We start from the raw sequence: 13,971 nt of genomic DNA on the forward strand, positions 1-13,971 counted from the left end.
TGTCATTCGAAAATATAGTTGTGCAATAGGGTTTTGGACTGTAGTTATTAAAATGATGTGATGTTTTGTGTAGCGGTAGTTTATTGGGCTAGAATTCATTATCAATTCATTATTAATTCATTATTATTTCATAATTAAATAAAAATCATGATTTTTCGTTATTATTAACTTAATTAATTAATTATTAACGTCACGCTGTACTGAAGGCGATTAATGACATCACGAGGCAATAAACGACAAGTATTTTAAATTTTTTTTTTAAACAATTTAAACAATCCGGATTGTAAACAATAGGCTGAGATACATTTCATAAAACAGTCCAATACCCAATTTGGTATTTTGATAGTTTTCTCTGAAAACTGCTATCAACAATATCGCAATTATTATTTTTAATATAAATTACATTAAAATAGTGATAGTATTTTTACTGGTCATTCAACCAATCAACAGTTATTGAAATAATTTTACACAACCAAATAATAACATTCATTATTTTCATTCAATATCGAATTCAGTCTCTTTTTAGGTAACCAAATTATACAAAATCTTAAATATTCAGTACAATAGTTTTCTTCCTTTATACTAATTATATTATTCATCAAATTGTTTCTATTTTATAATACGGTGTATTCGATACACTTGTTATTTTTTTTTAGGCGTCTTGTTTAACTAGAAAGTAGTATTTTAAGCTACTGTAACGATTCACTTTGAAGAAATTTAAGATACTATAAAATTGAGAAGCTGACGAACAAAACGGAATATTTCTGATTAAAATCCTTTTTTTTCTTTAATCCGGAAGATTTAATAGCCCACTCAATACAAATCTGAACTTATTTTCAAATAAAACAGCCTTAAACTGTGCTAAAGTCTATGATTTCGAACAAAACGGATAATGTAACCGAAAGAATGCTTTATAACTTCTTTCCAGGGATAGAGTTTATCCATTAGTAATAATAAATAAATCCTCATTATGTTTTCAGTTATTACCCGACTACAGCGAAACCAAAAGGAAGGCTTATGATTGGATGATTTGTTAGATGCATCGGATGTTACATCCAAAAAAGTGGATTTCCAAAAATTTTTTTGCTATTGTGTCGAGTGGGATACCAAATGTAAGAGGAAAAAATACAAAAACCAATTTTTCTATACCTATCGCTATCTATCGGCGGTTCGCCGGTAGTAGTCGGGTTTTAGAGCTGTTTATTAACCTGTTTGGTTTGTTTCACTGCTGACCGTTAGACTGTGTGCTGGGCGATGGTGAACTCGGCACGGAGGCTTGCATGGCCAAGTGTGGAGGCATCATGGGCAAAGGCCGGCCCATCAGAGGGTGTGGGAAGTATTGCTGGAGGGGGTGCGGGTACATGTGGTGGGGGTGGCGGGTGAACTGCGCTATTTTGAGCTTCTCTATCTCCGCTTCTTGCACCCTTTTCGCTTTTGCGCGTCGATTTTGGAACCAGATTTTGACCTGTGGACAATAAAAAAAAATCAGTACTTTCATCTGTCTTCGTTTTTGCTAGCTTTCTAGTTACACCTTGTATTAAAGGATAGTTTAGAGATAGATAGAAGTTTAAAGACAAGTCGCCAAGACTTCAGGGCGCTAAGAATTCAATGTAAATAGTTTTAGAATATTGTAAATACAATAAATAAATAAAAATAAATAAAATAAGTTCACTGACTAACTGACTGAATGACTTATCTATCAAAGCACAGCTCAAACTATTGGAAGAATCGGGCTGAAATTTGGCATGCATATAGCTATTATGATTAGACAACCGCTCAGAAAGGATTATTGAAAATTCAACCCCTAATGGGTTCGACACGTTCGACGCGTTCGGTTCGGATAAGTGTGCGTTCACCTTTACTGACCTGTGTTTCAGATAGACCAAGAGACGACGAGAATTCTGCTCTCTCAGCGATGCTTAGGTACTGCTTGTCGACAAACTTGCTCTCCAGAGCACGTAGCTGTTGCGCGGTGAAGGGGGTGCGCGGCTTGCGATTCGGTTTGTGCTTCCGGAGGTTGCATTTGAGTTTAGGAGGCTCGCCGTTGGCGTCTGTTGGCAAAGAAAATCGTAGTTATTTTTTTATTGAAGCGAAACTTCTCAGAGGCTCTACTATCTACGCTTAAGAGGGGTCTCTCCGTCACTCGCTCCATACAAACGTAGTTCGTCTCTCATTGGAATACTAACCAATCATACTCAGTGGAATTTTGTAGAAACGCTCCGGGAACTAATATCTATGCCTGTGGTTTTCCAGATTTCCGTTAAAATATTCGGTTTCAAAGTCACGCAGTCTTAAAAATTCACATACAAATCTTTGAGCCCCTGTAATTTTAAAACTACATATTTTCAGAAAAATCTAAAACACCACAGGCACAGATATTAGTTTCTAGAATATGTCTGCAAAATTTCATGGACTTTGGTTGCTTAATATTCAAATGAAATTGGGACTACGATTGTATGGACTAAGTGACGGAGAGAGCCCTGTTAAAGTAATAATGTTTCAATATCGTTTTGACAAATTCATATAAATTTTATATACATCGATGTTTATATGTAAATGTCAAAACAATATTCAAACATTATAATATTGAGATTTTAGCATGATATAGTTAAATATCTGGAGAGTGGCATACGCTACATTTTATCCCAAAAAATCAAAGAGTTCCCACGGGATTCCCAAAAACCCATCCGCTTAACCGATTTGTATTAAAGGTACCGAGGTAGCTTGCGTCCCTGTTATTGACATCGGCAACTTTTTATCCCGCAAAATCAAACAGTTCCCACGGGATCTTTAAAAACCTAAATCCGCGCGGACGAAGTCGCGGGCATCCTCTAGTCACATTAATATTATAAAGGAGAAAGTTTGTATATGTGTGTGTGTATGTTTGTTACTCCTTCACTCAAAAACTACTGAACGGATTGGGCTGAAATTTAGAATGGAGATAGATTATACCCTGGATTAGCACATAGGCTACTTTTTATCCCGGAAAATCAAACAGTTCCCACGGGATCCTTAAAAACCTAAATCCGCGCGGACGAAGTCGCGGGCATCCTCTAGTAGTTAAATAAAACAAGCTATTAGGTACCTATTACTTCTATAAACTACACTCTTTATATACAAAATATCTGATTACAGTACATTTCACTATCGCTAAAGTAGGTATGTTGTGTTTCGTTTGCGAAGTACAATGGTAGAATTACAATTTGCAACGATTTAATATCAGTATCGCCATCGACCGATTTATAATAATAGTCTCAGAGACATTGGAAATATTGTGGAGGTAATTGATAAATGCTGAGAGATTGAAATACGTAACGTGCCCACCTCTCATATTATTTTATTTAACACAAAAGAGACAAAATATGACTATGATTATGACTATGACTATGAAGAGATAAAACAAATGACACAAAAAAGGATTTTGAATGTACGTTGAGAGCACTGAATAACCCTGTTCAAACTGGATGTAGGTTAATATCATCAGCGAAGTTCTAACAGAGCGTAAGGCATTTTTGACGGGTTTTAACATTTGCCATTGGATGAAGCTAGTTCATCCGCTTTCATTCGACCATTCATAATCATATTAACGTCTTTTATTTCGTCAATAATTACATTTTAAATCCTTATTCTAAATAATATACATCAAGGATTGCCAACGAATATTTTATACATTTTTATCCCGCGATCTGTGTTTCCTACCAATTACAATCCGGGTATCTTTAAAACAAGAGTGAATAGGCACCTTCTAGGTAAGCGCGTCCCATCTTATCATCTCATCATCACTTTCCATCAGGTGTGATTGTGGTCAAGCGCTTACCTATAGTGAATAATAAAATAGAAAAAACTCTCCTATAAAGTAGATTTTTCGACTTTCGCTAAAATTTCGCTGACTATAATATGATAATAATATAATGTAACTATAAGCCGATTGCATCAAAAAAAAAAAGAAAGGTGATCTCAAATATAATGTGGTAGGTCAACCTAAAAAGGTAAAGTATCGCTATTAAAATAGGTACAACAACAAAATCTTTCTGTTCAAACAAGTACCTTGTTAAAGTTTCGACCGGCTCTTGGACTACAAAGGCTAGAGAACTAAGGAGAGTCCATTAAGGCTATTTATTTACTTGTTGAGAAATGTAACAACTCAATAAGCAATGGCCCCAAAGAATGCCGACCCCATTCTCTTAGGTGCGCGTCACACGAGCCACATTTGATTTACACGGGATGGGCGCCATTAAATATGGTAATTGCCAGATAAACTCACATACGATTTTATACTAATATTATAAATGCGGAAGTGTGTCTGTCTGTCTGTCTTCGCGCTTCACACGAGCCACGTTTGAGTTACACGGGATAGGTGCCATTATGACCCAGCTCAGAATAAAAAATAGTACAGTCCCGGCCACATTAACGGCTGGCGATGTTTAACGGCGTTTCCCGTTAAACGTAGTTTGGCGTTAGACGATTTTAACCCCAATTCAATTGGCATGGCCACTCAGTTTAGCATGTTGATTATCGCGATAATTATGGCGTTGTTGGGCATTGACATTAACCTTAATGTGGCCAGAGCATTCAATAATATGGTAATTGTTCGATTAACTCACAGACGATTACTTTAATATAACAAGTGCTTGGTCCACGTATCTGTAAAAGTAATCTGTATAATTTAAAATACGTCGACAATGGTATTGATTCTGAATTCGTATTCGCATCTTTTTCTTACCAATGCAATAAGAAAAGGACAGACAAACTTAATTTAATTTAAAACTGTCAAACGTCGTGACTTTAATCTTGAGCATAGTTTTTCTATAGAAAAGCGCTAAATTTTTTGTTGTTAATTTAAAACAATTCATTTTCCGTCCTTTGTGGAGTTCTGTACACGAAATGTGCAAATGCTACCCTATTACTAAGACTACGCTGTCCATCCGTCCGCCCATTCGTCCGTCCGTCCGTCCGTCTGTCTGTCTGCCAGTGTGCTGTATGTCGTGAACCGTAATAGGTAGAGAGTTGAAATTTTCACAGAATGTGTTTTAATATCTGTTGTAGCACTCGGAAGATTAAGACTTTATTGGTGCAAGAATCACTAAAATTGCTCCACGCTTTTGATCTCTAGAGAAAAAAGTAACATAATATACAGACTGATAAATACATAACCATTCCTTTGCGTTGCGCAGTCGAGTAAAAAGAGACCTATGATTGAAGATAGATATACGGAGTAGCATAATAAAGAGGTCTCTATTATATTTTATAGCAAAGCGTGATCTAAACCTGTATTTAAATAAGGTTTATCCTACGCGTTCTCACGTCTTGCAATGACTACTTAAGTCACTCGTATCGTAATATACTATTACTCCATCATTAATACGAGTAGATCTTTTATTTTGTGTGTCGTGCATAAGTTGCCTTTGCATATCGGATAATAAAATACATAAAACGAAAGCAGCAAAAGAGCGATCAGGCTACGATAAAATCTGTAACTGCTACTCGTAGCATAGAAGTAATATAATAAACTTATGAACGATTCGTGCGATTCGTATATACGATAACGTATTTAACGATAGTAAAATTAAATAAAATGGTCTCAACTGTTTTGTGAAAACTATCTCAGCATATTGTAAGCATAACTAAAATGCTGCTAAAAATATTTCCCCGCAGAAATGACTCTATTTTTATGTAAAAAATTGAAAAATATTTGTCATTTTGTCCCCTTGTGATGTTATTGATCGCCTTCCGTACAGCGTGACGTTAATAATTAATTATTATGCTTAAAATAAATAAAAAACATGATTTTAATTTAATTATTCAGCCCCATAAACTACCGCTATACAAAACCACATCGTTTTATTACTACAGACACCTACAGTCGAAGACTATTAAAATAATTTTAGTCATAATATCTAGGTACGACGCACTTACCCATTTATTTCGTTTTATGATGGTTTAATGATTTTCACTTCCATACTCCTGTTATAGCATAGCGGTGTATCCTACCTACGAGTACCTAGTTAGGACGTCGGTTTTCTTCACGGAAGGTCGGGTTCGACCCCGAGCAAGCATCTCTAACTTCTCGGATGCGTATCAAACAAATCCATCCATACTAATATTATAAACGCGAGTGTGCTTGTCTGTCTGTCTGCTACCTTTTCACGACCCAACAGTTTAACCGATTCTGACGAAATTTGGTACAGGGTTAGCTTATATCCCGGGGACGGACATAGACTACTTTTTATCCTGGAAATCGAAGAGTTCCCACGAGATTCCTAAAAACCCATTCGCTTAACCGATTTGTATGAAATTTGGTACCGAGGTAAGTTGCGTCCCTGTAACTGACCTAGGCATTTTATCACGGAAAATCAAACAGTTCCCACGGGATCTTTAAAAACCTAAATCCACGCGGACGAAGTCGCTGGCATTTAGTTTTGAAATAAAGGAAGGATGAACCGCGTTTCTCAATGAGTGGTATTTTTAATAGAAAGAAAAAAATTGATCGCCACCCATAGACCATACAGGCTGTTAACTTTATTTTTGTCTCCTCTCCTGACCGTTATATTGGCTCCATTGCAAATTACACAATAAAAAACCTTGTTCTAAGAAATAAAGCAAGCAAAGCAATGGTACCAACATGACGGCAGGGTACAAGTGAGTGTGGTTCATGACGTTCGAATTTCAAAACCTACTTTCCACGCTGGCGATCAAAATTTGCACTTTCCACGCAGATTTCAAAGGACAAAGAAATTCTTTCCGAGACAATTGACAATTCAACCCCTATGGGGGTAAAATACGGGTTCGAGTGTAGTCCACGCAGACAGTCGTGGGCGTAAGAGTTTTTAACCGATAAAGACCATCGAAAATCGATAACGCCATAATTTATGCTCAAGCTTTTTTAATGGCTCATTAAATTGACGATAAAACAATATTTATTACTTATTTCGGAAACCGGTCAATCATCAAGACACGCGATAGCGTGTCTCGCCAAGTTCGATTCTAATAAAAGTTTAACGGGGACAAATTAGATAACACGAAACTCCAATCTTTGAGGAATAATGCCAGTTTCAATTTGATTGTGATATGACAGTTTATGGGCGATTAAAACTAATTAATATGTAGGAACTAATTAACGCGTTTATGCGTTGATTGATTGTGCTCGTTAGAAAGTCTTGTAGGCTAGGAGCAGTGTGACAGATTTTTTACCCGACTGCGGCAAAGCCAAAAAGAAGGGTTATGATTTTAGCAGTCAGTTAGATGTATGTATGTAATATGTATATATGTGGGTATGTATGTTTGTATCCAGATTCTGTGTGTTCCACCGTAACGCCTAAACTACTAGGCCGATATTGATGAATGAGGTGTCAATCGATTCGTCGTAAGGGTCTAGGTGACATAGGCTATACTTTATACGAAAAAAATGAAAAAACGGATGTTACATGAAAAAAGTAGGGGTCTCAAATAAAATTTTTTTTTGCTATTGTATCGAGTGGGGTGTCAAATGAAAGAGGAGAAAATTCTGAGTTCATAAATACAAATGTACTACAACATTAAAATATACCAAGCGACAGAAAAATAATTTTACTATACCTAATATTTCAGCGTTTATTAAAACGATTGCAGTCGGGTTTTAGTTTTCAACTTTTTAGGGCAAAACGCGATTTTCAAAGCTTACGTATGAATAAAAAAGTGGGATTCTTTCCTCGAAAGCAAGGCATACAGAAAAGAACGTATTCGTATATAATCAGTAGTTTTAAATACTTATCCTTTTACTAGCTTATGCCCGCTACTTCATCCGCATGACGCGTGGAAGTGCCCTATTGGTTTTCTTGAGAAACACGACAGACGGACAGACATACAGACAGACACCAAAGTGATCCTATAAGGGTTCCTTTTTCCTCTTAATGTACGGAACCCTAAAAAGTTGCATTTATTTATGATTTTTGGTATAATTTGGTTTTGTAGTAAATATTTTTTTTGTTTTACTTAGATATAATTTAGATGAAAAAGTCCAAACCACAGGTAGAAAAAAAATTTGAATTATTAATCATTTTTTACATAAAAATGATAGATAATTCGTATTAAATATATGTTCGTATTAATACTTATCAAAATGTTTTAATCATTTGCAAATAATTTTTAATCATTTAAAATTCGATCTGATAACATACCTAGATTAGTTTAAAGATGAGCTCCTGTACTATAAAAGCGAATGTGATAACCCGATCGATTTACGCAAATCACATCATAATCAGTCATTCATAAACACTCTATGAATATCCAGTAGGTAGGTAAACATATCATTGAATCAAAATATAATTATTATAATAATCATTATAATACGTTATCGTTTAAATTCAAAACACTTAAAAGAGGTCAGAATATTGTGAGATATTGTGACATGTTTTGCCTTATTAATATGATTTATTATAAATAAATAATTTTAATTTTAACAAGCTGTATGTTTTTATATTATATTTTACATGACATTTAATCATCATAATATGAATGAGACTATATCATGATAGATTCGGTAATTTTGAAATACCTAGTTGAAATCGTTTTCCGTTGATTAAAATCGCGTACGAAATATTGGACCTAGCACGAAAAACTAAACGCTAAACACTTAATATAATAGGTCTGTTAACTTTAAGACACAACGCATACCATCAGAGTGAAGTGAAGCCAAGGCACAGCTTATAATAATAACTAAAAAGCTTATAACTAATAAAAAATAGAAAAACAGTAAAAATAGCTTAAAACAAGAAACAACTCAAATTAAACTTTATTAATAATTTTGGCATGACGGCATCAGCGCGAAGCGAGTCTCATCCCGTATTTTGTTTTCATCACACCAATTTCAATCGTATGTCAAATTGGATAAAGCTGAGTTTATCGTTCCAGCAACAAACAGCTAAATCGATTGTAAAGAGCAACCGCCGAGTTTCTTGCTGGTTCTTCTCGGTAGTGCGGTCATTCCGAAGCCGTGGTAGATTCACTCGACAATTCCAAAGCACTTGTAAAAGTTAATTTGAATGTTTTATTTAAATATATTTTATTCAGATACAAGTTATCCCTTGACTACAATGTCACTTCGTGGTAAGTAATGATGCACTACTCTAAGATGGAAGCGGACTAACCTGGGGTATACCCTTTGTATGGCAGTTTTTATTAAACCCATACCCCTTTGGTTTCTATACACGGCATCGTACCGGAACGCTAGATCGCTTGGCAACACGGCTTTGCTGGTAGGGTGGTAACTAACCACGGCCGAAGTCCCCACCAGACTAAACAATCTTTCTAAAAAAAGTCTCGGCTCCATCCAACTCTGGCGGTGTGCGTCGGCCCTAACGCTAAAGTAATATCAAAGGAAGATATATTAACCCCGGTACAGAAGTTAACGATTTCATCGTATTAATCCCGATGTCAAACACGACTCGCTTAATAGCTAATGGGCCACGAAACGCGGGAAAAAAGTAAATTATGTGACAGCCGAAAAAAAGTTCATGTGTATTAATGTCGCGGGACGTCAAAGCGGCTGCCGGCACTGAAATACACGTAAGGGGACGGACATACGGGCGACTATTTTTTTAGGGTTCCGTATCTCAAAAGGAAAAACGGAACCCTGTCTGTTTGTCGTGTCTGTGAAGAAAACCTATAGGGTACTTCCCGTTGACCTAGAATCATGAAATTTGACAGGTAGGTATGTCTTATAGCACAAGTAAAGGAATAAATCCGAAAACAGTGAATTCGTGGTTGCATCACAAAAAAAAATTAAAATGGGTTCATGAACAAATAAATTAATAGTTTCAACTTTCAAATTCAAATAGGGTATCATATGAAAGGGCTTAAATACCTGTACATTCTAAAACAGATTTTAAGTTTTTATTTATTTTTATGCATAACAGTTTCTGATTTATCGTGCAAAATGTCGAAAATATACCCGAGTACGAAACCCTCGGTGCGCGAGACTGACTCGCACTTTGCCGGTTTTATTTAATACCGGTATTGAAATGTCTAATACCGGGATACCGGTATCATTGGCGATAGTATAAACTACACAGTGACAGATCCTCATTTTAATGCATAATGTTTTGTAAGTGCCAATTTTTTTTTATTACACTAAATTTAAAGCCTGTATTCCTCCGTGTAGCATTGATTGTAGTTCAGAAATATTGTTTCAAATTGTATTTTATTGTTATTGTCTGATAATCACAATCACGCTAATATTATAAAGGCGAAAGTTTGTGTGTATCTATGTATGTTTGTTACTTTTTCACGCAAAAACTACTTGATGGATTTGGCTGAAATTTGGAATGGAGATAGATAATATCCTAGATTAGCACATAGGCTACTTTTTATCCCGGAAAATCAAAGAGTTCCCATGGGATTTCAAAAAACCTAAATCCACGCGGGCAAAGTCGCAGGCATCGGCTAGTCACTACTATATTTGATCATCTACACTCATTCAACATTAGACCACCTAGTTCTAAAATTATACTGTTTTCTTCATAAAGGGTCCAACCGATTATATTGAAAATTGACGCCCGTCTGCAAGATTCCTAAGCCGTCCACATCTCAATAACGCCTTTTAAAAATATATGCAAAGGAACCGTCTACTCCGCTGTTAAATTGTCTAAAGAGATATCAATACACATGCTCGCATCTGAATTATGCGCGCCTCCTAATGGCGTCGAAAGAATTACGAGGCATTTTAAAATGTAACTACATCTACTATTGTCGTACATTCATTCTGTCAAACATGTAGACTCGGCTTAAGAATTTATGATTAAGAGGGCTCTCTCCGTCACTCGCTTCATACAAACGTAGTTCCAATTTCCTTTGAATATTAAGCAACCAAAGTCCATGAAATTTTGCAGACATATTCTAGAAACTAATATCTATGTCTGTGGTATTCCAGATTTCTGTTAAAATATTCGGTTTCAAAGTTACGCGGTCTTAAAAATTTACATACAAATCTTTGAGCCCCTGTAATTTTAAAACTACATATTTTTAGAAAAAACTAAAACACCACAGGCACGGATATTAGTTTCTAGAATATGTCTGCAAAATTTCATGAACTTTGGTTGCTTAATATTCAAAGGAAATTGGAACTACGTTTGTATGAAGCGAGTGACGGAGAGAGCCCTCTTAACGCGATTACATGTAAAATTATGTTTCAATAATATATATTACAATCAGTTATTTTTTTGTACTCTGATTATTTATGTTCGTGCTAATAAATACTAATTATTATTATTAAAATGCAATCCAACTGTTGTAACATAATTATTATAATGATGACTATTAACATTATTCTACATAAAAATCACATAAAGTGTAATATTATGTATTATGAAACCGTTTTATAATAATGACACTCGGTTTTTTGGTGTTATAACATTCTTGACTTCAATTATTATTATTATAACATAGACATGCAATTTTTTTCTTTGTTTAATTTTTTTTTAGATGATGACTTCTTTAGTTGACATTGTGGTTTGTTACTTTGTTGTTGTTATACGATTATAAGGCAAGATAATGGAATAAATTGGTAGGTACATTAAACAGGATTTTCTACTATTTCATACTTTATAGTCCGTACAAAAATGCTTCTCACCTACCATTTTAACTATGTATATGGGTCAACTGTCATGTTAAAATAAGAACTAAAATCGTACTTTTGACATGATATTTGACACAAAGTTAAAATATGTAGATCCATACTCATATTATAAAAAGTGTGAACACTCTCGATTAAGCCACCTTTCAAACAAAAAAACTAAATTAAAATCGGTTCATTAGCTTAGGAGCTACGATGCCACAGACAGATACACACGTCATACTTATAACACCCCTATTTTTGGGTCGGGGGTTAAAAACACACATTATAGCTCCGAAAAGTTAGTGGTGCGTTCCCGGGATCGAACCCCCGACCTCCGATTAGGAGACGGACGTCCTAACCACTATTAAAGCCTGTGTAATGACAATAAATAAAGTGCAATACGCACTAAGCTTCACAAAATCAATTTAAATAATAAATACTCCGACCATACTATTCCTACCACTAAAAAGACAGCTGATATATTAATGAGCGTGCTTGCTTTTTGTGCGAGCTGTACCATTAATTCTGTTAGGCGTGGTATGTCATTCATTCCGATGTTTTAAACGGTTTGTTTCTCGACGTTTTTGTTGTCTGTACATCGTACAAGGGAGGCGGGAATTCTCGGGAAATTCTCTGTATGATGTGGCTAAGAATATTTATATAGGATTTGAATAATTAACTAATCTCTATTTATATTGACAGTGTTGAGCGTTGTCTTATAAGTGGGAGGTCCCAGGTTCGATTCCCGGCAGGAGCACTATCATCATCATAAGCCAGTGGACGTCCATTGTTGGACATAGGCCTTCCCTAAAGAACGCCACCACACCCAGTCCTCGACCTATCCTTATCTAGCCACTTCCCGCCAGCCGCTTTATATCGTCAGTCGATCGTGCTGGATGGCGACCCACACTACGCTTGCTTATACGCGGTCTCCACTCAAGGACTTTCCGGCTCCAACGACCATCGCCTCTACGACAGGCATGACCTACCCACTGCCACTTCAGCTTGCTAATAATTTGGGATATGTCAGTGACCTTGGTTCTCCTGCGGATCTCCTCATTTCAGATCTCATGCCTCAGAGAAACTCCTAACATAGCTCTCTCCATAGCTCGCTGAGCAACTTTGTAATTTTCGCCTATAATCACAATAATATTATAAAGGCGAAAGTTTGTGTGTGTGTGTATGTATGTTACTCCTTCACGCAAAAACTACTTGACGGATTGAGCTGAAATTTGGAATGGAGATAGATGATATCCTGGATTAGCATATAGGCTACTTTTTATCCTGGAAAATCAAAGAGTTCCCACGGGATTTTGAAAAACCTAAATCCACGCGGGCGAAGTCGCGGGCATCGGTTAGTAGTATATAAGTGTGATGTGATTAGAAAACAAAGTTTCAACATGTTTTTATGTAAATGCTTCATCAGTGCAAACTCACAGTTAGCAATAGCCGTTCCATACATTTAATTCAATGGTTGAAACTTATACAAAGTAATTTCTAGTCAAATCAGTGTACAGGCGTTTTGAACAAGTACCTAGCCAACCGTTGTCAGCCGTTGGCGGCCGGCCAAAACGTTAATGTTCCATTGAATAGTGCTATTTGTAACCACTCTATACAGTTAATAGATCTCGTATAGGGCTATTAAGCACGCTGGAAATGTTTGAATGCTCGAGATACACCTATAATTGGATACATAAACTTACAACATAGTTAAACGTTTAAAAATTGTTCTCTACAGTCTACCTACTCAAATAAATAGAGAAACACAAATAAATAAAATAAGAATAGGTATCACACTAATATTATAAAGGCGCAAGTATGGGTGTATGTATGTTTGTTACTTCTTTCACGTAAAAACTACTGGACGGATTTGCCTGAAATTTGGAATGGAGATAGATTATACCCTGGATTAACACAAAGGCTTCTTTTTATCACCGAAAGTTAAAGAGTCCAGACGACCGAAGTCGCGGGCATCAGCTAGTCTAATATAAAAGGAAAGCTGACTACTGGTCTATCAACGCACAACTCAAGCTACTATACGGATTGGGCTGAGGCATACAGATAGCTAATTTGTCCCCGTGGATTTATGTTTTTACAATTCCAGGTCACAGTTTTCGTAAAACTGTGACCAGGTTCTCCAGTTTTTTCGTCCTTGCCAAAAATCATGCCAATGCGTGGCTGAAACACACTTTCGCATTTATAATATTAGTATGATCATAGTAGCTAAGAGACAATTAGTAGGCAAAGAAAATCAGGTTCTAAATCGACTTAATCTAATGAATCTACACAACAACAAAAATGTATTAGTTTATTAAGTCCCTAATACAAAACCGTCAATTCAGGAGAGATTCAGGACTATACTACTAATCGGAGACGAAAAT

General features: G+C 35.9%; 1 protein-coding gene across 1 annotated transcript in view; it reads right to left on the reverse strand.

Moving 5' to 3' along the window:
• LOC123877649 (muscle segmentation homeobox-like) overlaps positions 1-13,971 on the reverse strand; it is a 37,440-nt gene continuing 23,469 nt past the window's right edge. Inside the window, exons 2-3 of the mRNA XM_045924493.1 lie at positions 1,867-2,051; positions 1-1,465 (exon numbers count right to left, since the gene is read on the reverse strand). Of these exons, the coding sequence (XP_045780449.1) occupies positions 1,223-1,465; positions 1,867-2,051 (428 nt within the window). The 3' untranslated portion in view covers positions 1-1,222. The remainder of the gene's footprint in view (positions 1,466-1,866; positions 2,052-13,971) is intronic.

This window comes from Maniola jurtina, chromosome 24, assembly GCF_905333055.1.
Source record: "Maniola jurtina chromosome 24, ilManJurt1.1, whole genome shotgun sequence".
NCBI classification, from domain to species: domain Eukaryota; kingdom Metazoa; phylum Arthropoda; class Insecta; order Lepidoptera; family Nymphalidae; genus Maniola; species Maniola jurtina.